This window comes from Chanodichthys erythropterus, chromosome 5 (assembly GCF_024489055.1).
Source record: "Chanodichthys erythropterus isolate Z2021 chromosome 5, ASM2448905v1, whole genome shotgun sequence".
Classification (NCBI taxonomy): Eukaryota; Metazoa; Chordata; class Actinopteri; order Cypriniformes; family Xenocyprididae; genus Chanodichthys; species Chanodichthys erythropterus.
Genome location: NC_090225.1, coordinates 34,247,412 through 34,270,980, shown reverse-complemented (window position 1 = coordinate 34,270,980; position 23,569 = coordinate 34,247,412). Strand labels below are relative to the sequence as shown.

Here is a 23,569-nt window from a genome sequence, read left to right as displayed (position 1 = left end):
TGTCAAACATTTCTGTAGTTACTCTTCTAGAACATTTGCTAATATGACTGAAATTCATATATTTTACGATGGCTGTGGTGTTCAAACACTTTTTGAGGCCACTGCACATAGACAGAGTCTGGGCGGTAAGTTGAAGGTGTTGGTTTACCCGAGTAAAAGAAGGCTTCTCTCAGGAAAAGTGTAATCTTGTAAACTCTGGCTGTTGGATGTTTGCTCTACACCTATTACCCAGTATCCCTCTCTCTTCTTCAGCTGCAGGTAATCTGACAACTCTGCAGGCTTCACCTGGAAAATGAAGGCAGATAACTTGAGATTTCTGAACGGCTTCATTAAGCATGACAGATTCAATCAACGTAATGCTCATATTCTAAATTTCGCCCCACAAACCGAGCTTCTGATGGTTGTGTAGTGTGCGTATTTAGCTGATGTAATGCATGATTATGATGAATAACATCTCTAGGCTGGTTTCAGCCCACATTCAGAGGAAATAGGAAAATATAACCATTTCTTTAAAGCTGCAGTGTGTCATTTCTGCACAACCAGTATGACCAAATGGAATCGCAATTGTTTCGAAGAGTCACTATTATTGCAATTCGGATTGGTTTTAAGCAACAGATATATTTATGCCAAAAAGGCTGAAAAATAATCTGAACAGAAATGATTGACTAAACAAATAAAAATCTGTATGTGACAAGTAATAAAAACACACCTCAAGCATCGGCAGCCACAACTCTGAAGACACACTGAGCGCCTGGAACTGTTTATCATTAATGTGTCGCAAACTGTCCAGAACCAGAGCTTTGGCCCCAAAGATCTCACATGTCCTGCACAGACCTGGAACAGACACACAAACACTTGTGGTTTAGTGATGATGGATGGATGGATGGATGGATGGATGGATGGATGGATGGATGGATGGATGGATGGATGGATGGATGGATGGATGGATGGATGGATGGATGGATGGATGGATGGATGGATGGATGGATGGATGGATGGATGGATGGATGGATGGATGGATGGAGCATATTAGAATGAATTTCTAAAGGCTCATGTGACACTGAAGACTGGAGTAATGATGCTGAAAATTCAGCTTTGCCATCACAAGTATAAAATACATTTTAAAATATAGTAAAATAGAAAACAGTTCATTTAAACTGCAATAAATTTACAACAATAGTGTTTTTACTGTATGTTTGATAAAAATAAATAAATGCAGCCTCAGTCTTATTAAATGCAACGGAGCACATCAATATTTATTGATAGAATGTGACTGAGATTAAAACGCATGAATGAACACCATATGCCTGTCAAATTGACAATAACTGGCTTGTGCAGAATGTTTGAATGTGATGAACGAGCCTTTTATAAGCTTGTTATTTGATGGGTTTTTCAGAAGGGAAGATGCGTGTTGAATTTCTCTGTTGTAGATGCAATGATGACATTCAGAAGAAAACAAAGACCAAAAGTAATGAAAACAGTGTAACACACTGCAATATCTGTCATAGCAAGACAATGAAGACCATCACAGAATGCATTTAATAAAAATAAAAAAACACTTTTATGAAAGTGGCATCTTGCACATTTTTTTATTGAAAGAAATAATAACAACAATAACAAAGTTAAAAACTATTAGTGCAAGATTCCACTTTTCATAAAAAGTGCATTTTTAACCATTAATATTGTTCCTTTCAATAAAAAATAGTGCAAGATGCCAGTTATTGAAAGGAACAATAATAATAATCCTTATGAAAGGCATTCAATAATAGCAATTCAACATTTGTTTATTCGATTATGGTTTAGTCATTATAAAAAATTTTTACTGACCCCTTCTACTATATAATATTACCATCATTAATTTGTCTATTTGTCTTACCGCCCAGATTGGTGGGCTTGTCAATGAGCGATGCGACCACCAGGAGGCTGCTGGTGAGTTTGCCCAGACGTGCTGCCCTCTGCTGGGCGATGAGCTCAGGCTCCTGCTCCTGGACACTCAGCTTCCACGGGGTGATTTTCTTCTGAACTTCTGCCCAGCGCTCTTCCTGCTCCAAATCACCTATTGGACATACAACATTTTTAAGTGTGCTTAACATTTCACACTGTAATGATTCCGCCCTTCTTCTAACAAATTAGCTGATGCTGAACATTAGAGCTGACAAGAGAGAGAAATCCCACATCCCTAACATTGATTGAAACAAGGGAAATAACTAGTGCTGGCAAAATTAATGTGTTAAAGGGTTTATCCTTTACTTACCCTCATGCTGTTCCACACCCGTAAGATCTTCAGAACACAAATTAAGTTATTTTAATTGAAATCCAATAGCTCCGTGAGGCCTCCATAGGAAGCAATGACACTTCCTCTCTCAAGATCCATAAAGGTACTAAAAACATATTTAAATCAGTTCATGTGAGTACAGTGGTTCAATATTAATATTATAAAGCGACGAGAATATTTATGGAGCACCAAAAAAACAAAATAACGACTTATTTAGTGATGACCAATTTCAAAACACTGCTTCAGGAAGCTTTGGAGCACAAATGAATCAGTGTATCGAATCATAATTCAGATCGCTCCAAAAATATTCTCGACGCTTTATAATATTAATACTGAACCACTGTACTCACATGAACTGATTCAAATATGTTTGTAGTACCTTTATGGATCTTGAGAATGATCTTAGAACCTTTATGGAAATGTCATTGCTCCCTATGGAGGCCTCACGGAGTCATCAGATTTCAACTAAAATATCTTAATTTGTGTTCCGAAGATTAACGAAGGTCTTACGGATGTGGAACAGCATGAGGGTAAATTTTTGGGTGAACTAACCCTTTAATGCATTTTAATGTTTAATACATTAAATATATTTAACGCAATTAATGCAGCGTCTGTTTTTCCCGTCATCCTTTAGCTAATGTTACATTAAATGATTACGCTCTTATTCATGCAAATGCTTTTAAACCATTCAAGCGCGATACGACAAAAAGAGAACGCAGTGCGGTACTGGTGCTCAGCTGTGAATCTGTGTGACAGACATGGCTCGTGCGTTCAGAAAGCTTCTTCAGACAGCGCCCGGCTGCATTGAGATCTCTTTCATGCTTGAACAGACAAAAACACACAAAAGTATGCCAAAATGCCCATTTTGTTGACTATCCTAGTAAGCACAGTCTTACATATGTTAAAAAAAGTCTTAAATGAACATAAAGAGTAGTGAGAAAATAGGATGCAGATCCGCGTCATGTGCGGCAGGTCTTAAAGTGACAACGGCCTAATAAAATTTGCTACAGTCTGCCATTAATGTTAATCGAAGAACAAAAGAAAAAGAAAATCACTCACTGTTCTTAACTGAATAACTTTTGTAGCTTAAATAAAAAAATATATATACAAATTAATGTATATTTTAATCCAAATTATGCAGTGAAGACTGTGAAGTGTTTGATAACTGCTTTGATTCTGGATATTTCCAACCTGTTAGATCAAATATTTAAAATATATGTTGTTGTTTCTACGTTAATTTAGATTTAATGTGACATTTTTACAATATAAAAATGATTTAAAAAATTTAATGTTAGGTGCGATTAATTGTGATTAATTACAGAAAAATGTGTGATTAATTCGTTAATTTTATTTAACTGATTGACAGCACCAAAAATTAGGGATGCGGCCCATATCCATACTTGTACGTGTACTTGTACTTGTATCCATACTCATAAAAATATCCTGATACCAAAGACAGATACCTCACATGACATAACTGACAAATTTCCCATGCACAGAGATGCCAACGGCAGCAGCAAAATCAATGTCAGCCTCAGGTGTGTGGAAATAATAGTGATCTCAGTTCTCAGTGCACGATCAGTTCTCCTTGCGCCTGAATGGTCAAATGCACAAATAGTTGTCAAAATGTCCATCGTGCGGAGTATCTCACGTAAATACGGTCGGTTATGGCTTAAGTGGACGTAAACAGGTGGGTGAAAACAGGATATGTGTCAGTATATTACATCTATGGATTCAGTCTTAAAATGACTAGTCCAAATAAATATTTGTCGGTCATTAATGTTAGTAAAACAACAAAAGATGTTGAATATTATATATATATATATATATATATATATATATATATATATATATATTAATAAATGTATAGGCATCGGTATTGATGAGTGTATATATATATACACAGTGGTGTATAAAGTACTCGAAAACCATACTTGAGTAAAAGTATAGTTATCTTACCAGAAAATGACTTTGGTAGAAGTCAAAGTTGCTGTTTAGAATGTTACTTGAGTAAAAGTTTTAAAGTATGTGATATTTTTTGTACTTAAGTACGAAAAGTATTTTTTTGATATTAAACGTACTTAAGTATTGAAAGTAAAAGTACAAGTAAATGTAAAATACAAAAGGAGCAAAAAAAATAATTAAAAATTGTTCTATACACAGTTTGAGCAGCAAGATTATGTTCAGTTTTAACTCCCTTACATTTTGTTTCTTTGAATTAAAAAAATGGCCAAACGTTTATTGTATTTTTTAAATATAAAAAATACTAATATATTAATTATACATTGATCGTTGTTAATGTTAATTCATAGTGCATTATAACTAATGTAAGAGAGAACTTTAAAATGTAAAAATGTAAATGTCGAAATTAACAATGAACAATACTTTTATTAACCTTTAATTTACAAATGGACTCTTATTGTAAAGTGTTAACATTTCATAACAGTCATGTTTAAAACTTACCATCTTTACACACAAAGGCACAGCATGGGTCAATTATATGTATACTTTCACACATTATTTGCCTCTATTTTAGAAAACTTGATGATGATCTAATCAAAATATGTGTTACAGTGCCAATAAAAAGAACAAATCGAATGCATTTCTGATAAATGTTTCTGTCGCTGCATGATGAGGATACAGTTTAAATATGCAACTTCGCTGGATAACGAATGCATAACAGCCAACAAATGGATATAAAATAATGCAAATGAATGGTAACAATCGTGACATTAAACAGTTGGTATTTTTGTCACATTGTTTTAACCGCTTGAGGTACTACAAATGTTAGCCTCGACGAGAACATACTACTGTTCTCCACAAATGCAGCATCTAACTAATTACTTTATAATGATATGAAAACATGTACTGTTAAGTACACTATAACATACCATTTTGTTCGTTTTAAATCCGTTTTTGAAGTGCCCCGCTCTGTGCAGCACGCATAGAGGCAGCACGCAGCCTCACGTCACGTGTCAAAACAAACAATACGAGGCATCAGTAATAGTTTTTATTTCACCTCTAGAGGTCGCTCTCGTACTGTATAATGACAGCGCATATTCTCAGCCGCTCCAGCAACGGATGCAACCCGGAAAATGAAACTAACTGCGGTTGTGCGAGCACTTGATTGCAGTCTGTGTTCTTCCGACTTTATTTTGTATTAAGTAACGAAAAAGCTTTGGGAAAATGTATCGGAGTAAAAGTATACATTTTATTTAGGAAATGTAGTGGAGTAAAAGTAAAAGTTGACAGAAATATAAAGACTCAAGTAAAGTACAGATTCTCTCAAAAAATACTTAAGTACTGTAACGAAGTATTATTACTTCGTTACACTACACCACTGTATATATATTTATATTTATATATATATATATATATATATATATATATATTATATATATATAAATATATATAAATATATATATATATATATATATATAATTAATAAATGTATAGGCATCGGTATTGGTGAGTACCAGAAAAAAAAAAAATTGGTACATGTAAAAAAAAAAAAAAAAATGGTATAGGTGCATCCCTACTAAAAGTAACTAAAGATTCTCATGGTTTTCACAAGTGTGGTGTGGTTCCTGCTCTCTGCTGCCCTCATGTGGTGATTACCTTTGTCCTGTTGGATCCAGTCACCAGGCTGGAGTTCACCAAGATCACTCGCATGATTCTTCAATGGCAGGGCGGTGCATATCGGGAAGACAACAAAACTCTCAAATTTCCACAGTGGAAGCCACTCATCTTCTGCCAACTCCGAGAGGCTGGGAAAGGTCTGGAATATTGTCTGGGGAAGCAGAGAATGTGATGCTGCTGGATTATGACAGCGCAGAACAAATCAGATTATACACATAAAAAAGGTGTGTGTGTGTGTGTGTGTGTGTGAAGAAGACAGAGAGAGATCTCACCTCAACACTGTAATCCCTGATTGGGTGGAAAGCACTGAAGAAGAAATGTTCCTGGATTCTAGACCAATTTTTCATTGCATTTCTGTTGGGGGGGGAAACGAGTTTTAAAAGTTCCTGATATCTCCAGGTGAGAATCTATGAGAAAAAATTGGTCCCAGTCCCAAAATTTGTTGCTATAATTCTGGATTACAGTTATATTAAACCCTGTAAAGCAGGTATACTCATACTCAAGGAGGAAAAAACATCAGTTTAATTCAAAGGCCCAAACTATGCAAAAATATGCAATTTAGTGCAGTTGCTGATATTTATATGGCCATAAAGTAAGATAAAAATTCTGATAGATTTTAATGTAAATCAGTGAGAGCTGCATAACAGTATATCAGCAGACTACTTGCATAAAATGCTTTTAAATATCAGTTGTCAGTTTAGAGGCCTTAGAAATTCATGAATCAAATATGATACAGCAAGCTTTATAGGGATAATGAGTGAATCTTTTCTCACCCGGTGTTCTGCATGGCTTCAGCCTGTTGTAAACAAGCTTGGACAACTGTGGTCAGCCCGCCCAGGTTTTCCTCCGTGTGGACACGGGCATCCTCCAGCTCCCACACCCTCTTAAGGGCGAGCAGGGCATACAGACGGACACTGAAGTTATGACTGAAACACCACTGCAGGCTCACCTCCACCGCTCTACGCCACTGCACCTCCTGAGAGAAACGCCAGAAATAAATGCAGAAAATGTTGATTTCTTCCTGTTTGCAGAGAAAGAAATCAGATTCAAATGATGAAACTGTACCTTATCTTGCAGTTTTGGGAGGATGACGTTCATGTGCACGAGGACGGAGAGAAAGGTGCAAATGCTTGTTTTTGTCTTCTCATGATCCTGCAAAACAGAACTGCATGATTTACAAGAAAATCAACATATCTACATAACTCAAGCTGCTATGTGCAATGGACTCTTTTCAGACATCACAGCATTGTAAATCCTGCAGTTCTAAAGTTTTTTATATTTTCATTTTTTATTATTTTTTTATTTTTATGTACATTTATAACAATATACCTCATATTATATTACTTTTGCTTCAAATTACAAAAAAACAAGTTAATGCTGCTGTGAGGGTGTTTCTAATACAGCAGCTATGGGAGTGACGGTAAAATTCACATCTTTCTCTCTTCTGACTGCCATTATCAATCTCTCTCTATTTTTCCCTCTTTTTGAAATTCATGAAAACATTATCGTACAGTTTATTTGAGCAAATGGGATATTTAAATGTAGTTTATAGTAGTTTACCCAACTATGATGACTTCCGCTTCTAAGAAACCCAGAAATTTGAAAAGGATCAATATTTCAGATGTTAAAATATTTCCTCCTATCTAGTTATTTTTCCTACTGCAGAGCTTGTAATGAGAAACATTCAGGCCTGGTTTTAGATTGAGGTTTATGTGTTCAGACTCACCAGGCTGAAACAGTTCCACAGGTTCTGGATGTGAGACGGGTTCTGATGGACAATCAGGATCAGGGCCCATTCGATCAGGTACTTGACGGATGCTTGGTTACTGCAGAACCCGGCCTCACACGCGTGACTCAACACACAGTCCGACACAAACTCCTGTGACATAACAGTTGAAGTGACTATATTAGTCTTACCTGCTAGAAAAATGAAACTAATTTTCATATGGATATTATATTAGATTTTATATATAAAAGTTACAGTGCGCCCTTGGATGTCTTTATGAATGAGTCAGTAGTAAAGACTTTTATATTGAAAAGGACTGAAACAAGGTTGCAAACAAGGATATTGTTTATACTTAAAACAATACCTTATAAGACAACTTACAAATGCATTAACCTGCGCTGTCATAGGAAATCCCCTTAACTGTTAAAAGGACAAAGATATCGCTTTCCTCAGCAGACATTCAAACTGATTTTGTGATTATGAATATAAGTTTGACCTGAAGAATATCAGCTAGATGCAGGTAATGCACTCGATTAGTTGATCTCTCTCTCTCATAATACTCTATATAATACAATAAGCTTCAATGAAGCAACGCAGCAGTTCTTTGTTACTAGTTCCAAAGCGACATTTAAGAATTAGTAACGGAGGCTTGGGCTCAACTGTTAAACTGTCAACTTGAGGTTTGAATCCGTGGTGGAAAACAAGACACTCTGTTGTTGTTTCTTATTTATTTACACACTTGTGCCATCGAACTGTGTATAAAAGCAATATCAAACTTGTAACTGTGAGATATGGCTCTACACCAGCACGGCGGTGATTACCTATGGTCAAATCACAGCCATGCTGATATAGAGCAATATCACACGGCTACTATATATTATATAGCATCACTGGTTCCGGAATTTTTTCATTTCATTTTTCCCATAGTGATTTTTTAAAAAGTCTTTGTACTTGTATTATTATTTACCATGAGGTAAATAATAATAATTATAAACTTTGATTTGAAGCAAAAAAAGTTTTCGAAAATCGGACAAAAAGATAAAGGAACAAGACTGTGTACTTAATGACTTTAGTGAGAGAAAGAACTACAATCCCACGAAGCATTGCAAACAGCATAATCAAATTAAAAATGATGGAGAAATATAAAACTACTCATTTAGAAATATTGATTATATATATATATATATATATATATATATATATATACACACACACAGACACGCATATAATACATTAAGTTCTTTGCAAAATATGAATACATAAAAAAAAGCATATTGACTCGACTCGATTATGTTATACGCAGTGCTTCATGGAAGTGGGCGGAGCTAAAGAGCTCTTTTGGCAAGTTTTGTTCTTTTTGACTGATAAATAATAATGCAGACTGACTGCTTTAACAGAAGCAAATAGCATCGATTAACAACCTCGTACCCAGGGGCAGGTACTGCAAGGGGCGCGGTAGATCAGCAGAAAAAAAGAAAAAAAAAAGAAAACAGCCATCGCAACAGTGTTCAAGTGTGTGAATAACAGAAGTTCCTTGCCATAAAAAGCACAAGCTGCTATTATGAACCCCCCGCTTCGCGACAGATTTAATCGAGTAATGTTTGGTAGAAATTACTTAATGTTACTTAATGTTCTCTTTGTGAGGGTGTTATCATATTGTCTTCATTAAAAAGCATAACATAAAAGAAAAATTGTGAGCTGACAATAAAAGAATTGGTATCGGCCAAAATTCTTGAAATCAAAGTGGATTAATATGCATGTGTGTGTGCGTGTAGAGATCTAACCGGTCTGAGTTTATGCAGTAGCAGCAGCAGCGTCTGCCACACGCGGTTCTTCACTCTGTGCTGGATGGAGTTGCTATAGTAACGTACTTTGGATTTTGAGATCTCGGCATCCTGAGGGAAGGATAAGAGAAACAGGAGGGAACTTTAATCATGAACACATGCAATAACCATGAGAAGGGGGCATTCAAAACAAAATCAAACACACACTATTGTTTTCAGGAAGTGCTTTCTTTAAAAATTTAACACCCAATTTCCAGTAAGAGCTGTAGTTAAGAATTGAACACAAACCTTCCTCAGTAGTCGTTGCACGAGCTCTTCCATCAGACGCTGGTGAAGATGATTAGATGGATTCAAGCGGCAGAGAAAAGCCAAAGCACACACTCGAGGATACTGATCGTCTCTGTTATCACTGGAAATGAGATTCAGAATAATAATGTAAATCAGCATCAAAGTATTTGACATACTATGAGGAAAAGTACAGCGAATATATTTAGATTCAAGTAGTTTTGTACCACATAGTCTACTTGTAAAAGTCATGCTTAGTTGAACTTCTGAACATAATTGAGCTTAATTACCATTTTTTTCTTCACTATTATGGAATACTTTAATGAAACCTTATTCATTAGTGAATTACCTCTCTTTTAGACACATTACAAACAGTTAGCGTTGTGGTTTACCTGCTGACAGCTGTGTTTGCTGCACAAGTATCACCAAGCTGCTCAACATAGCTTTGAACCTCCTGAACAAGCCTGAAAGCAAGAGAATAAAGGAAAATACATGAATAAAAATAATAATAAAAAAAGATTATATATATATATATATATATATATATTTATACAGTACAGTCCAAAAGTTTGGAACCACTAAGATTTTTAATGTTTTTAAAAGAAGTTTCGTCTGCTCACCGAGGCTACATTTATTAAATTAAAAATACAGTAAAAACAGTAATATTGTGAAATATTATTACAATTTAAAATAACTGTTTTCTATTTGAATATATTTCACAAAGTAATTAATTCCTGTGATGGCAAAGCTGAATTTTCAGCATCGTTACTCCAGTCTTCAGTGTCACATGATCCTTCAGAAATCATTCGAATATGCTGATCTGCTGCTCAAGAAACATTTAATGTGTACAATTGTACAAAATATTTGTGTACAATATTTTTTTTCAGGATTATTTGATGAATAGAAAGTTCAAAAGAACAGTGTTTATCTGAAATCTAATCTTTTGTAACATTATAAATGTCTTTACTGCCACTTTTGATTGATTTAATGCATCCTTGCTGAATAAAAGTATTAATTTCTTTAATTTATTTTCAAAAAAATACTGACTTACTGACCCCAAACTTTTGAACGGTAGTGTATAATGTTACAGAAGCTTTGTATTTCAGATAAATGCTGTTCTTTTGAACTTTCTATTCATCAAGGAATCCTGAAAAAAAAAAAAAAAAGTACACAACTGTTTTCAACATTGAAAATAATCATGAATGTTTATTGAGCAGCAGATCAGCATATTAGAATGATTTCTGAAGAATCATGTGACACTGAAGACTGGAGTAACGATACTGAAAATTCAGCTTTGCATCACAGGAATAAATTACTTTGTCAAATATATATAAATAGTACACAGTTATTCTAAATTGTAATAATATTTCACAATATTACAGTTTTTTTTACTGTATTTTTAATTAAATAAATGTAGCCTTGGTGAGCAGACGAAACTTCTTTTAAAAACAAAAAATCCAAACTTTTGGACAAAAAGGAACATACATATATATATATATATAGTGTTCCTTTTTGAATATCTTAATGTACATTGTTGACCTTTGGTCTCTTCTGAACACCGGGCCATACACACACGCCTCAGTCAGGATGTTGAGGTGTAGGAGAGCCGTACTGAACACAGCGTCTGACTGAACACCCTCTGCTGCCCCAGATGGAAGCCACGTCTCACAACAATGCCGGATCAGAACATTAAACACCCCTGATCGGACCTGAGCCAACTCCATGAGCTCACTCACAATCTGTCAAAAAAGAGCTTTTATTATATACACTGGCTTTATACATTTTTGTTCACAAATACCTTAAAATATGTTGTGGATGTAAAGAGAGATGACAGTGTTTGTAAATCTTTCCCTGACCTGTTGTATGCAGGCCGTGATTCTGGGGTTCTGTTCCTCCGTGAGCTGCAAAAGCCCCTGGTTAAAAGCTAAGCGCACGAATCCCTGCAGTGTGGACCAGAAGTCATGAGGGTTTGTGCTCAGAGCCTGAACCACCTTCCATGAGGCACATATGGCCTCAATGCAAAGAGATTCTTCACACTGCACCACCTGCTGGAGAAAATAGACCTAAGAATAGACCCAGTTTAAACGCACATCACACAACACAATATAACCGGTCTGTAAAAAATAAAGTAATAAAGTAAATAAATTATATATTTTTCTTATTATATTATATATATCTTACCAACAGTAAATCATACTTTTACAAGAAAATTCCCTGATGTTTTTATAATGTTACTGACACCTGTTTGGCACAAGAAACCTTAACTAAAATTATCGGTTGACTTTAAGGAAGACAATACCTAGAAAACAGCAAAATATGCACTTGTTGCCCATTACATCTGAAATGATAATTGTTACATACTCTAAAGTACACAGAGGAATGCATGTGTATATGTGTATGTGTGGGTTCGTCTGTTTTGTGTTTTAGATTCCACTGGACGAACAGCTTGTCATTCTTCATCATGGAAGATGACACCCCGGAGCACGCTGCCAATCACTTTTCACCACACCTGTTTAAAATATCCATATCTCCTTCGTCCAGGCAGCTTTTTGCTCAATTTGTTATTTGACCGTTACCGTCTTGTACACTCCTTGTTAGTGTGAATCTGTGTTTTTGTGATCACATGCTGCTGCTGTATTGTTTGTTATATACAGTATGTGTGTCCTATACTTGCCCAATACATTCTATGTTATTATGTTATTATCATTTGTATTGTTGTGACTTGACTTGTAAACATTGTAAAAATTGATTTTTGACCTTGGCACTGTAGTGTACACTTAGAAAATAAACTTTTTAAATTGATTCAAGAGTACGGTTTATTTCCTTCTCTTTTGCGGCCCACCTGTGGTAAGACTGATGCCATGAAGTCTAGCACCGGCAGAACGAGATGGCCAGGCAATAATGCCAAAGCATCCACCGCAGCCCTCAGGACCTCAGGAGCTTCAGCAGCCTGAAGGGTCCCAGCAGTCTTCTGCAGGAAACTCAGACACATCCACTGATTTCCAATAAACTGGGCCACAATTCGTCCCCAGTCCTTCAGCAAGAGACCATCCTCTGGATGACTGGAAAAAACACACATTTATAAATGAGTAAGTGATAATGCTCCTCAGAAAAACGTACTTTGAAAAAGTTCTTCTCCTTATGGATTCGAAAGATTATGATAGAATTCAAATTTGTGGGTGAACTTTTCATTGAAGCCCCAAAGCATCTATGACATAATGACTATGCCAAATATTTATTAGTAGGTAGCTTATTTAAGATATTTTGGTAAAAGGTCCCATTAGTTAAATGCTAGTTAACGCATTACCTAACATTAACAATGAGCAATACTCTTTGTTAAGGTTAGTTAATAAAAATACAAACGTTCATTGTTAGTTCATGTTGGCTCAGGTCCATTATAATAATATTAGGTACAACTTAATTGTAATGTATTAGTGATAGGGCTGGGCGATATATCGCATGCGATTGTCACGCGCATTTCGTCAGTAAAGCCGGTTCCCTGATTACCGCTAAATCGCCATCACCTGCTTTCAAATGGAGCGGCATTTAATAGACAGAGCCGTAGTTCACTGACAAGCTACGCTATATCGCGTTCATTATCGAAGTCGATTCATCTGTGATATGAAAGCGATATTGCATGGCTTATCAGTGAACTACGGCTCTGTCTATTAAATGCCGCTCCATTTGAAAGCAGGTGATGGCGATTTAGCGGTAATCAGGGAACCGGCTTTACTGACGAAATGCGCGTGACAATCGCATGCGATATATCGCCCAGCCCTAATTAGTAAATACTGAACTTAAAGCGGATCTCAGTAAGATTTGCGAAGCTCCCCCTACAGGTTCCTTCAGTGAATCACACTGTCGTAAATACTCCAAGCGCAGCTCTGGACTACAACGCTCACCAGCGCAGTAGTTTTGCAAATACAGTACAAGAAATCTCGATGGAGGTGGGTAATTTTCAAAATTGTATTATAAAGTCATAATATATACATTGTTTTTGAATTACCTTAAAGCATTTTGTCACTCTCGCGTGAACGTGAACGTGTCGGGTCGGCGCAGCTCAACTCACAAGTGCTGTTTTCTGGCATAGACGTGCCAGAGGGGGTTAGTGCTCGCCTCAAACACACCACTAAGTCAATTAACCATCATAAGGACTTAGAAAACTATTTATGAAGGTAAAAAAGTTACTTAGTTCTGCTTTAAACATAGAATAATGAATGGTCACTTTTCATTGTTAGTTTATGTTAACTAATATACTATGTAATGGTAACAAATGGAGCCTTATTGTAAAGGTTTACCAATATTTTCAGAGTTTGAACAGACCTGACTGTCGCAGTTGTGGGCTTCAGTAATGTCTGGTTGAGATGCTGAGATGATGCTGAAGGGTAGAAATAGTTGGTCAGCGAGCGAAGTGATCTCATGGCCTCAGACTGGGACTTCAGGACACCTTCATCAGCCATGTTACACAACAGCGCAAGTGTGGCCATACTGACCACTCTCTGAACCTGCCCTGACACAGAGGGATTCTGGAAAAAGACATAGTTTGGATCTCATTTCATCAGAAATTGCCATTCTCTTACAAAATGTTTCAGTAGGTATCTGGGAATAATACCCTGTAAGCTAACTTCAAAAACAATCCCAAAATATACTGAAAGTCAAGGAAAAAGGAAACAGCACAACTGAGGTTTTGCTCAAATGCATGGGAAAGAATATCTACTTAACTTTATGGTTCTTTGAAATATTTGAATCTGAATCAAATATTTTTAATGATCACTTAACTTTATATTTGTCTTAAAACTGAAGGGAAATAGAGCATATACACAAGAGCATTCTAGGGTTAAAGGTGCCCTAGAATTAAAAATTGAATTTATATTGGCATAGTTGAATAACAAGAGTTCAGTACATGGAAATGACATACAGTGAGTCTCAAACTCCATTGTTTCCTCCTCCTTATATAAATCTCATTTGTTTAAAAGACCTCTGAAGAACAGGCAAATCTCAACATAACACTGACTGTTGCGTAACAGTCGGGATCATTAATATGTACGCCCCCAATATTTGCATACGCCAGCCCAATGAGCCCATGATCGAGGCATTAAACAAGGGCAGCCAGTATTAACGTCTGGATGTGCACAGCTGAATCATCAGACTAGGTAAGCAAGCAAGAACAATAGCGAAAAATGGCGATAATAACTGACATGATCCATGATATCATGATATTTTTAGTGATATTTGTAAATTGTCTTTCTAAATGTTTCGTTAGCATGTTGCTAATGTACTGTTAAATGTGGTTAAAGTTAGCATCGTTTATTACTGTATTCACGGAGACGAGAGCCGTCGCTATTTTAATTTTTAAACACTTGCGGACTGTATAATTCATAAACACAACTTCATTCTTTATAAATCAATCCAACAGTGTAGCATTAGCTGTTAGCCACGGAGCACAGCCTCAAACTCATTTAGAATCAAATATAATACATCCAAATAAATACAATACTCACATAATCCGACGCATACATGCAGTATGCATGACGAACACTTTGTAAAGATCCATTTTGAGGGTTATATTAGCTGTGTGAACTTTGTTTATGCTGGTTAAAGCAAGCGCGAGCTCCGTGGGCGGGGGAGCATGAGAATTAAAGGGGCCGCAGCCTAAATCGGCTCATATTTAATGATGCCCCAAAATAGGCAGTTAAATAAAATTAATAAAAAAAACTCTATGGGGTATTTTGAGCTGAAACTTCACAGAAACATTCAGGGGACACCTTAGACTTATATTACATCTTGTAAAAAAACATTCGATGGCACCTTTAAAATTGAATTTTCAGCATCATTACTCCAGTTTTCAGTGTCACATGATCCTTCAGAAATTATTCTAATACACTGATTTGGTGCTCAAGAAACATTTCTTTTTATTATCAATGTTAAAAACAGTTAATATTTTTGTGGAAACCCTGATTCTTCAGGAATTATTTGCAATATAAATCTTTTGTAACATTTTAAATGTCATTGCTTTCACGTTCGAGCAAATTAATGCACCCTTGCTGAATAAAAATATAAATATCTTTTTTTAAACATGACTGACCCCAAACAGTAGTGTACGTATGGCAACTGTATTAAAAGTGCAAATACGATGAACAGGATCAAACCTGTGTTGAGTGCTGCACCTGTTCAGAAGGTTCATTGAGGATCCTCAAGCAGTGAGTGGTGAGTTTTGGGATGTAGTTTTGCTGCAGATTTGAACCATACCACGAAACAGTGGAGTAAGAAAGAACCAGCTCCCTTAATACTGAGAGATAAAGTTCAGACCTCTGCACATCACATAACTAGAGAGAGAGAAGACAGATACAACAGTCTGAGTGTAAAGATCCCCCAAAAATCTAGCTAAATCAGATGGTTTTAGGTGGTTCAAGTTGATCATTTAAGGTCATCAGCTGGTCTTGATGGAACAGGTTTTCGACCAGATGGTGAGTGCTGGTACATTACCTTGGTTCAGCAATAAATCAGGTTTGACCACTCAGGCTTAGTTTTTCCAGCAGGATTCTGTGTGAAAACACTCACCTCCCTCAGTTCCCCACTCAACCTCCTCAGCAGAAACTCCTGCACTGAATCCACCACTGACAGCATGTGCGTCTTCAAAGCGACAGCCACAACATCTTCTACAAACATCCCAACACAACAGCTTTAAGACTTCCATTCAGCATGTCCAAACACAGCATGTTTGTCTTCTTTTCTCAAACACAACACACACCATTCTCCTTCTCTGTATCCGAGCGTCTGCTATGCAGCTGCAGTAAGCGCAGCAGTAACTGCAGGCTCTTGTCCGTCTTGTGCAGCACCAGATAGACGTTAGTACTAAGTCTCCTTAAGACGTCCAGTAGGGGCTGGAGAAGCAGTTCTAGACCAGGTTCCTCACTCCTGCTCTGCTGCAGGTCTGCTGTAAGCAGTACGGTCCGCGCCAGCAGCTCAGCCTCACCTGGATCAGGTAGACTTCCTGTCTGATCTGCCAGAAGAGAAGAAACTATACTCACACACAGCCTAAACTATAACTATATATACTATATACAACAAACAGTATATAGACATTTATTATAATGGGTTTATTTTAAGATTGCTTACTTTAAAGTTATAATTTTTTTAAGACTATTAAATGTTAAAAATTAATTTGTCCTCTGCATTTAACCCATCCAAGTTAGTGCACGCACATTAGGACTGAGTAGTGAACACACACACACACACACACTGCAAACCGTGGACACACACACCGGGAGCAGTGGGCAGCCATTTTGCTTTGGCGTCCAGGGAGCGATTGGGGGTTCTGAGCCTTGCTCAAGGGCACCTCAGTAATGAGGTAATGCTGAATGGCTATAATTACTCATTTCAACCCAGAAATTGAGAAATAAATCAATTTAATAGAGACAATTGTATTGGTATTGGAAGCATTGGTATTGCTGATACAGGCCTTCATTCATAGCACTCAGTAAAAAGGTGCCATTAAACAAATATTTATATTATACCTTCTTTATGATATGTATGTAAAAGTGAGATTAATTTTGATTAATTACAGAAAAATCATTTAATCAATTGACAGAACTAGCAAAAAGCTTGGTGGAAAATGTGTGGTGCCACATATTTGAATAGTGTAGTTGATCTTCACCTCAAAATGCAAGAAGAAATGTGGCATAATGCACAAATGTGCCTGAATTGGGATTTCTGAATGGGGGTACTTGGGATAATAATGGATGGCTGTCAATGTTTTTATCATTTATAAGCTGGAAAAAGTAATTCTGACAGTGATTCCAACAGTATTGTTCCTACCGTTATCGTTATATCATTATAGTTGCCGTGAACGAGGCATTGACAGGAATGTTAATTGATAAAGGATGTTGATGTAGAAACATGTCCAATTTGGCCAAAATGTTGTGCCGTCTCTCACCTGTGTTGGCTGGAACTGTGAGGAAGGTCTTCAGTCGCTGCTGGACGTAGCTGAATATAGAAGCTTCTTTACTGTTTAAAGTTGCAGTGAGAAGCTCAAAAGAGGAGCCTAAATCGCCATCAGTCAAACGAAAACGGCCTTCATTAGTCTGGAGCCAATTACACAGCTGTGATGGGAGCAAAGTTTGAACTTTAGTACGTTGTGAATTTTAGTTAAGATCAAATACTTTGCATTTTTGTGCATGACTTGTAAATTCTGGTTTAGTTAGCAGACTTTGAGTTTACCTCTTTCCAAAGTGCTGTACCCCGACATAGAGACTCATCAGCTCGAAAATGTACAAGGAAACCAAATATCTCATCTAGAGACAACGTTGTCTGCCAAAATAAGAAAATCATTCAGATATCTATCCTGTCTGATCATTAATGAGCTATTTTGACTTTACATAACGCAATAATCATAACACATTGTGATCTTAATAATCTTGAATTACTCATTGTATCAAACAAAACTGTAGGTTTTTCAGTGCCATTTCCTAATTCTCATTTGTGCTTGTGCATATTCACACTTTGCACATCTTGACAACATTTTGATAAAAAAATATGTGAATGAGGTCATATAAAGCCAGTTTGTAAAGCCAACAGTATCATATTTAATATGCGAGTTTCTAAAGCCTCTAAACTGTCAACATTATCAAAAGTTTGCTGAAGAATCTTCTATGCCTTCTGTCATCGGATTGATAGCTCATACTTTTTAGCAAGTAAAAGGCCTTTTATAAAATGTCCACATTCAGGTCATGGTTCACGTGTTTTGCCATCAAATGATTTTATTAACTTTAGAATACCTTTATATTGTTAGTAACATTTCAAGATAATCATTTACTGGACTGAACAACTGACTATCCATGTATGCATCATCTATATGTCATGTTAATATGCGAGTCATTAGACTTTTGAGTGTATCTCTAAATAATTTTTGAAAACTACAGAGCCTGGATTATAAAACTAAACATTTAAATGTTTATTCATTTTACATTACAAGCTACATTACATTTACATTACAAGCTATGAGAATTTCATCTTATATTTTGGACATATAAATAACAACACCTGTACCAAATTGCAATTAGTATTATTTTTTTCTTCACATTCTCACTATATCACACTACATTGGCCATAAAATCTAGATGTACTATCAAATATTAGTTAAAAAAAAAAAAAAAAAAAATATATATATATATATATATATATATATATATATATATATATATATATATATATATATATATATATGTAAACTTTTTTTTTTTTTTTTGTCAAAAAGTTAGCTACTACATTAAAAAAAAAAGACTATTCTAAAAACTATTCCGACTATTATTTCATATCAGGCTGTACTGGGTTAAGGATCTGAAGGAAAAAAGCTGCTGTACAGTACCACATCTGTCAGGCAGAGAGCAGCATGGAGCAGAAAACACTGTGAAGCTCCTCTCAAAAGAACCTGGTGAGTGATCATAGTACAGCACAGAACTTCTCTGAAAAAACACAACATGAGGATACAATGAGCAGATCATGTGAATTACAAACACGTTTTACTGAGGCAATAAGTCATGCTTTCACCAAGCAACTGATCTTCACATCCATTTTGTATCATTTTTGACCTTCGGAACACAAATTAAGACATTTCTAATGAAATCTGAGGGATTTCTGTCCCTCCATTAAAAGTCTATTCACCCATAACCCTTGTAAAATAAATCCATATGAATAGAGCGGTTTAATCCAAGTCTTCTGAGGACACGATTGCTTTGTATGATAAACAGATTTAATTTAGGCTTTTCTTCTATATAAACATTGATTTTGGTAAAAGGAAGCTCAAGCATGCTTGCCTGACATGCGAGAACCAATGAGGTTCATTCTTGCGTCACGCAAGTACAATTAAGCTTCTGTTTGTGTTCGCTGATCAATGTTTATATGTAAATAAAAGTCTAAATTAAATCTGTTCATCCGATAAGCGATCATGTCTCTTCAGAAGACTTGGATTAAACCACTCAATTCATATGGATATATTTTACAATCTCTTTATGAACGTTTTGAATCGTCAAGTGTGAATTTCGGGTGAGTAGACTTTCAATGGAGGGACAGAAATCTGTAAGATTTTATTAAAAATATTTTAATCTGTGTTCCGAAGATAAACAAAAGTTTGGAAAGACATGAAGGTAAGTAAATGATAACAGAATATTCATTTTTGAACTACCTGTTTAACTCTCTCTAAATTTCTCCAATTGCAGGATCATGTGATTCCAGCAGCTAGTAGTATGTACCTGAATGCATTGAGTCCATCAGATCCTAGTAGAGGTAAAGGAGATAGACAGGACAGGGCCTGGGACAGAAAGAACAGGGGGACTGCGCACCATTGCCGTGAACCCAACCGCTGAATGAGCTGCAGCAACACTGAACCTGAATTGCACAATTCAAACCAACTCAAAACACCTTGAACTCTTTTTGATAGATTTATTTAATAGCCTAAAACAGTGACCAAAACATCTTCACAAACATATACTGGCCCTCTTTACCTCTGTTCTCTTCTGGCAAACTGCTGAAGAAATTCACCACAAAGATTTGGAGTTTCACTCCCAGTTCTGGACAATCTCTGATGTTCTGCTGTGGTGCCCTGTAAAAACATTTTAAGTTTGAGACCAAACTAACTGTATTATATAATTAAACTTCACTTGGTATGAATTTTAACACCAGGGAACTAGTACCTGTGATAGAGGGAGCTCTCTGCAAGAACATCCATGAGAGGGCCGATAACAAACTGACAACCAGAAGAACATTCATTATCAATAAATGCATTCACAAACTATTTTACTTCCATAATGTGACATTTATCTGGGTAATCTGTAACTTATAAGGCATAAGATCCCATGATCCTAAACACTAAAAGCCTGCTGTATCATATTTGATATGTGAATTTCTAAGGCCTAAGATCAGGCTCAATCTGCCTTTTGTCCAATTCTAAATTACACTAAAATAATATAAATTATACATATTATAACTCTTTCAGATTGTTTAATCTTTATTGCTTTTTAGAAAGTTAATGTAAGAATGCATTTTGTATTGTTAGTAATATTTCAAGAAGAATGTTTACTGGACAGAGGCAATTTAGATTTACATTATTATAAAATAATTTTATAAATAATGCTAATATGTGAATCAAATATGATATTATCAAGCTTTTGAGGAATGTTTATTTGTTCATCATCTCTCAGTCGTCATTGTATTGCATTGCATTGCATTATGTTTTGCCCTCCACAATAAAAACTACAGTGCTTTGATCATAGAACTAAACATTTAAATATCATCTTACTAAGACATATTATTGGAGATATAGAGTGACAACTGATATTTGTGTGCATTTTATGTAAGTAGTCTGTTATACTGTCATAAAGATCTCTTTGATTTACTTCTATCAGAATTTCACCTTACTTTTTGGCCATATATATATCAACCTCTGAAAGGAACACTCCACTTTTTTTGAAAATAGGCTCATTTTCCAACTCCCCTAGAGTTAAACAGTTGAGTTTTACCGTTTTCGAATCCATTCAGCCGATCTCCGGTTCTGGCGGTACCACTTTTAGCATAGCTTAGCATAGTTCATTGAATCTGATTAGACCGTTAGCATTGCTCTTAAAAATGACCAAAGAGTTTTAATATTTTTCCTATTTAGAACTTGACTCTTCTGTAGTTACATCGTGTACGAAGACCGGCGGAAAATGAAAAGTTGCGATTTTCTAGGCTGATATGGGTAGGAACTATACTCTCATTCAGGCGTAATAATCAAGGAACTTTGCTGCCGTATCATGGCTGCAGCAGTGCAATGATATTACGCAGCGTCTCTCACAAACGTCTCCATGGTTGCAAGGCACGTTCCCTGTGCAAGCAGGGGCTCACGGGCGCTGCGTAATATCATTGCACTGCTGCAGCCATGGAACGGCAGCAAAGTTCCTTGATTATTACGCCAGAATGAGAGTATAGTTCCTAGCCATATCAGCCTAGAAAATCGCAACTTTTTATTTTCCATCGGTCTTAGTACACGATGTAACTACAGAAGAGTCAAGTTTTAAATAGGAAAAATATCAAAACTCTTTGGTCATTTTTAAGCGCAATGCTAATAGTCTAATCAGATTCAATGAACTATGCTAAGCTATGCTAAAAGTGGTAACGCCAGAACCGGAGATCGGCTGAATGGATTCGAAAACGGTAAAACTCAACTGTTTAACTCTAGGGGAGTTGGAAAATGAGCCTATTTTCAAAAAAAGTGGAGTGTTTCTTTAAGGTATTATTTCCACTTCAAGTATGAGCTCCATATTCTCCTATATTACTAGATGGGCCATATTAGTCTGATATATAAAATATGATACTCTGCAAAAAAACACATTATGTTAACTTTTTTTTTTTAAGTTCTTTTAGATTTTGTCTAATGTTCAATATAGTGTTCCATTAAAAAACTACAGATTTTTCGGACTATTAATTCATATGTTCATGGATGGATGAATACCTGTGAGAATGCCAAAGCAAACGCAGAACGATGGAGTGCTTTCAGCTCTAACAGGTGATTGACTCCTTCTTTCATTACTGCCTTGTTCTCACTGTGAAACATGCGCTGATACACACACAGCAGCCAGGATGGAGAAAACAGCCCACCTGATTATGAAGAGAGTCACAGAACAGATTCAAGACACATTAGAGAAAATCTGATACTGTGCTGCAACATAAGAATCATGACCAACCTTGAATATCAGTTGCCGTTGTCTCAACAAGCATGTCAATCCTGTTGAGTACAGGTCGAATCACGTGAATCTTAAAAAAATAAATAAACAGTATAATCAAAATAGTAAAGTCAACATAAAATGCAGTTCACAAATATTTTTTTCCCATAATCTGACAAATATATTTAGATTGTTGGTCGATCAATATGAATTTTTAAAAAAACAATTCTTAAAATTTCTTAAAGTCACCATGAAATTAAAGGCATAGTTTACTTTATATGATGAACAGATTTAATTTAGGCTTTTGTTCACATATAAACACTGTTGCTAATGACCTATAAGGCTCTAAATAGTTTAGCTCCTGTGTACTTAACTGATCTTCTATCGCCATACAATCCTTCACACTCTTTAAGATCACAAAACTCTGGACTTCTAGTTGTACCTAGGATATCTAAGTCCACTAAAGGAGGGAGAGCGTTTTCACATTTGGCTCCTAAACTCTGGAATAGCCATCCTGATAATGTTTGGGGCTCAGACTCGCTCACCCAGTTTAAATCTAGATTAAAGACGCATCTCTTTAGCCAAGCATTCACATAATGCATCTCATACCAGATCAATTGCACATGACTATCTTTGCTTAATGTTATGCTACACTAATTATTCTCCATTTGCTTTTCTGTTTCTAGAGAGGACATCAGCTTCAGTTTGGATCCACCCTCTTAAGAAGACCTCAGATGACCAACACCTTTGAAGAGATAGCGATCAACATGCACATTTCCCAAATTTCTATACATCCTAATTATTGTTAATATGTAATTCATTATTTCCAGGAGCTCATTGCTTCTACATTCAATTAAACTGCTAACAGTGATAGTAAATTAAATTGCCTAAATTATTACATTATTTGCTAACTGCATTCTCTAAATTGTAATGTTGACATGCATTCTCTGTAAAGCTGCCTTGAAACGATATGTATCGGGAAAAGCGCTATACAAATAAATGTGAATTGAATTGAACTGTTCAGCGAACATAAACAGAAGCTCAACCGAACATGCTTGAACAAACCTCAAACGTGCGTAACACACGAGAATGAATCTCATTGGTTCTCGCACGTCAAGCAAACATGCTTGAGCTTCCGTTTACCACAACTGGTGTGTGCGTG

General features: G+C 36.0%; 1 protein-coding gene across 4 annotated transcripts in view; it reads right to left on the bottom strand.

Annotated features, from left to right (window-relative positions):
• tarbp1 (TAR (HIV-1) RNA binding protein 1) overlaps positions 1-23,569 on the bottom strand; it is a 28,492-nt gene that overhangs the window by 3,091 nt on the left and 1,832 nt on the right. Inside the window, exons 3-28 of one of the 4 annotated variants that reach the window (XM_067385518.1) lie at positions 22,429-22,498; positions 22,197-22,342; positions 20,401-20,453; positions 20,212-20,309; positions 19,960-20,095; positions 19,077-19,173; positions 17,930-18,019; positions 17,646-17,811; positions 16,461-16,712; positions 16,271-16,368; positions 15,859-16,035; positions 14,033-14,235; positions 12,552-12,771; positions 11,566-11,757; positions 11,249-11,448; positions 10,102-10,173; positions 9,713-9,833; positions 9,425-9,535; positions 7,641-7,793; positions 6,980-7,066; positions 6,688-6,890; positions 6,187-6,268; positions 5,894-6,065; positions 1,877-2,056; positions 710-834; positions 149-285 (exon numbers count right to left, since the gene is read on the bottom strand). In XM_067385518.1, the coding sequence (XP_067241619.1) occupies positions 149-285; positions 710-834; positions 1,877-2,056; positions 5,894-6,065; positions 6,187-6,268; positions 6,688-6,890; positions 6,980-7,066; positions 7,641-7,793; positions 9,425-9,535; positions 9,713-9,833; positions 10,102-10,173; positions 11,249-11,448; positions 11,566-11,757; positions 12,552-12,771; positions 14,033-14,235; positions 15,859-16,035; positions 16,271-16,368; positions 16,461-16,712; positions 17,646-17,811; positions 17,930-18,019; positions 19,077-19,173; positions 19,960-20,095; positions 20,212-20,309; positions 20,401-20,453; positions 22,197-22,342; positions 22,429-22,498 (3,641 nt within the window). The remainder of the gene's footprint in view (positions 1-148; positions 286-709; positions 835-1,876; positions 2,057-5,893; positions 6,066-6,186; positions 6,269-6,687; positions 6,891-6,979; positions 7,067-7,640; positions 7,794-9,424; positions 9,536-9,712; positions 9,834-10,101; positions 10,174-11,248; positions 11,449-11,565; positions 11,758-12,551; positions 12,772-14,032; positions 14,236-15,858; positions 16,036-16,270; positions 16,369-16,460; positions 16,713-17,645; positions 17,812-17,929; positions 18,020-19,076; positions 19,174-19,959; positions 20,096-20,211; positions 20,310-20,400; positions 20,454-22,196; positions 22,343-22,428; positions 22,499-23,569) is intronic. The other 3 variants (XM_067385519.1, XM_067385520.1, XM_067385521.1) reach the window with 3 other exon arrangements.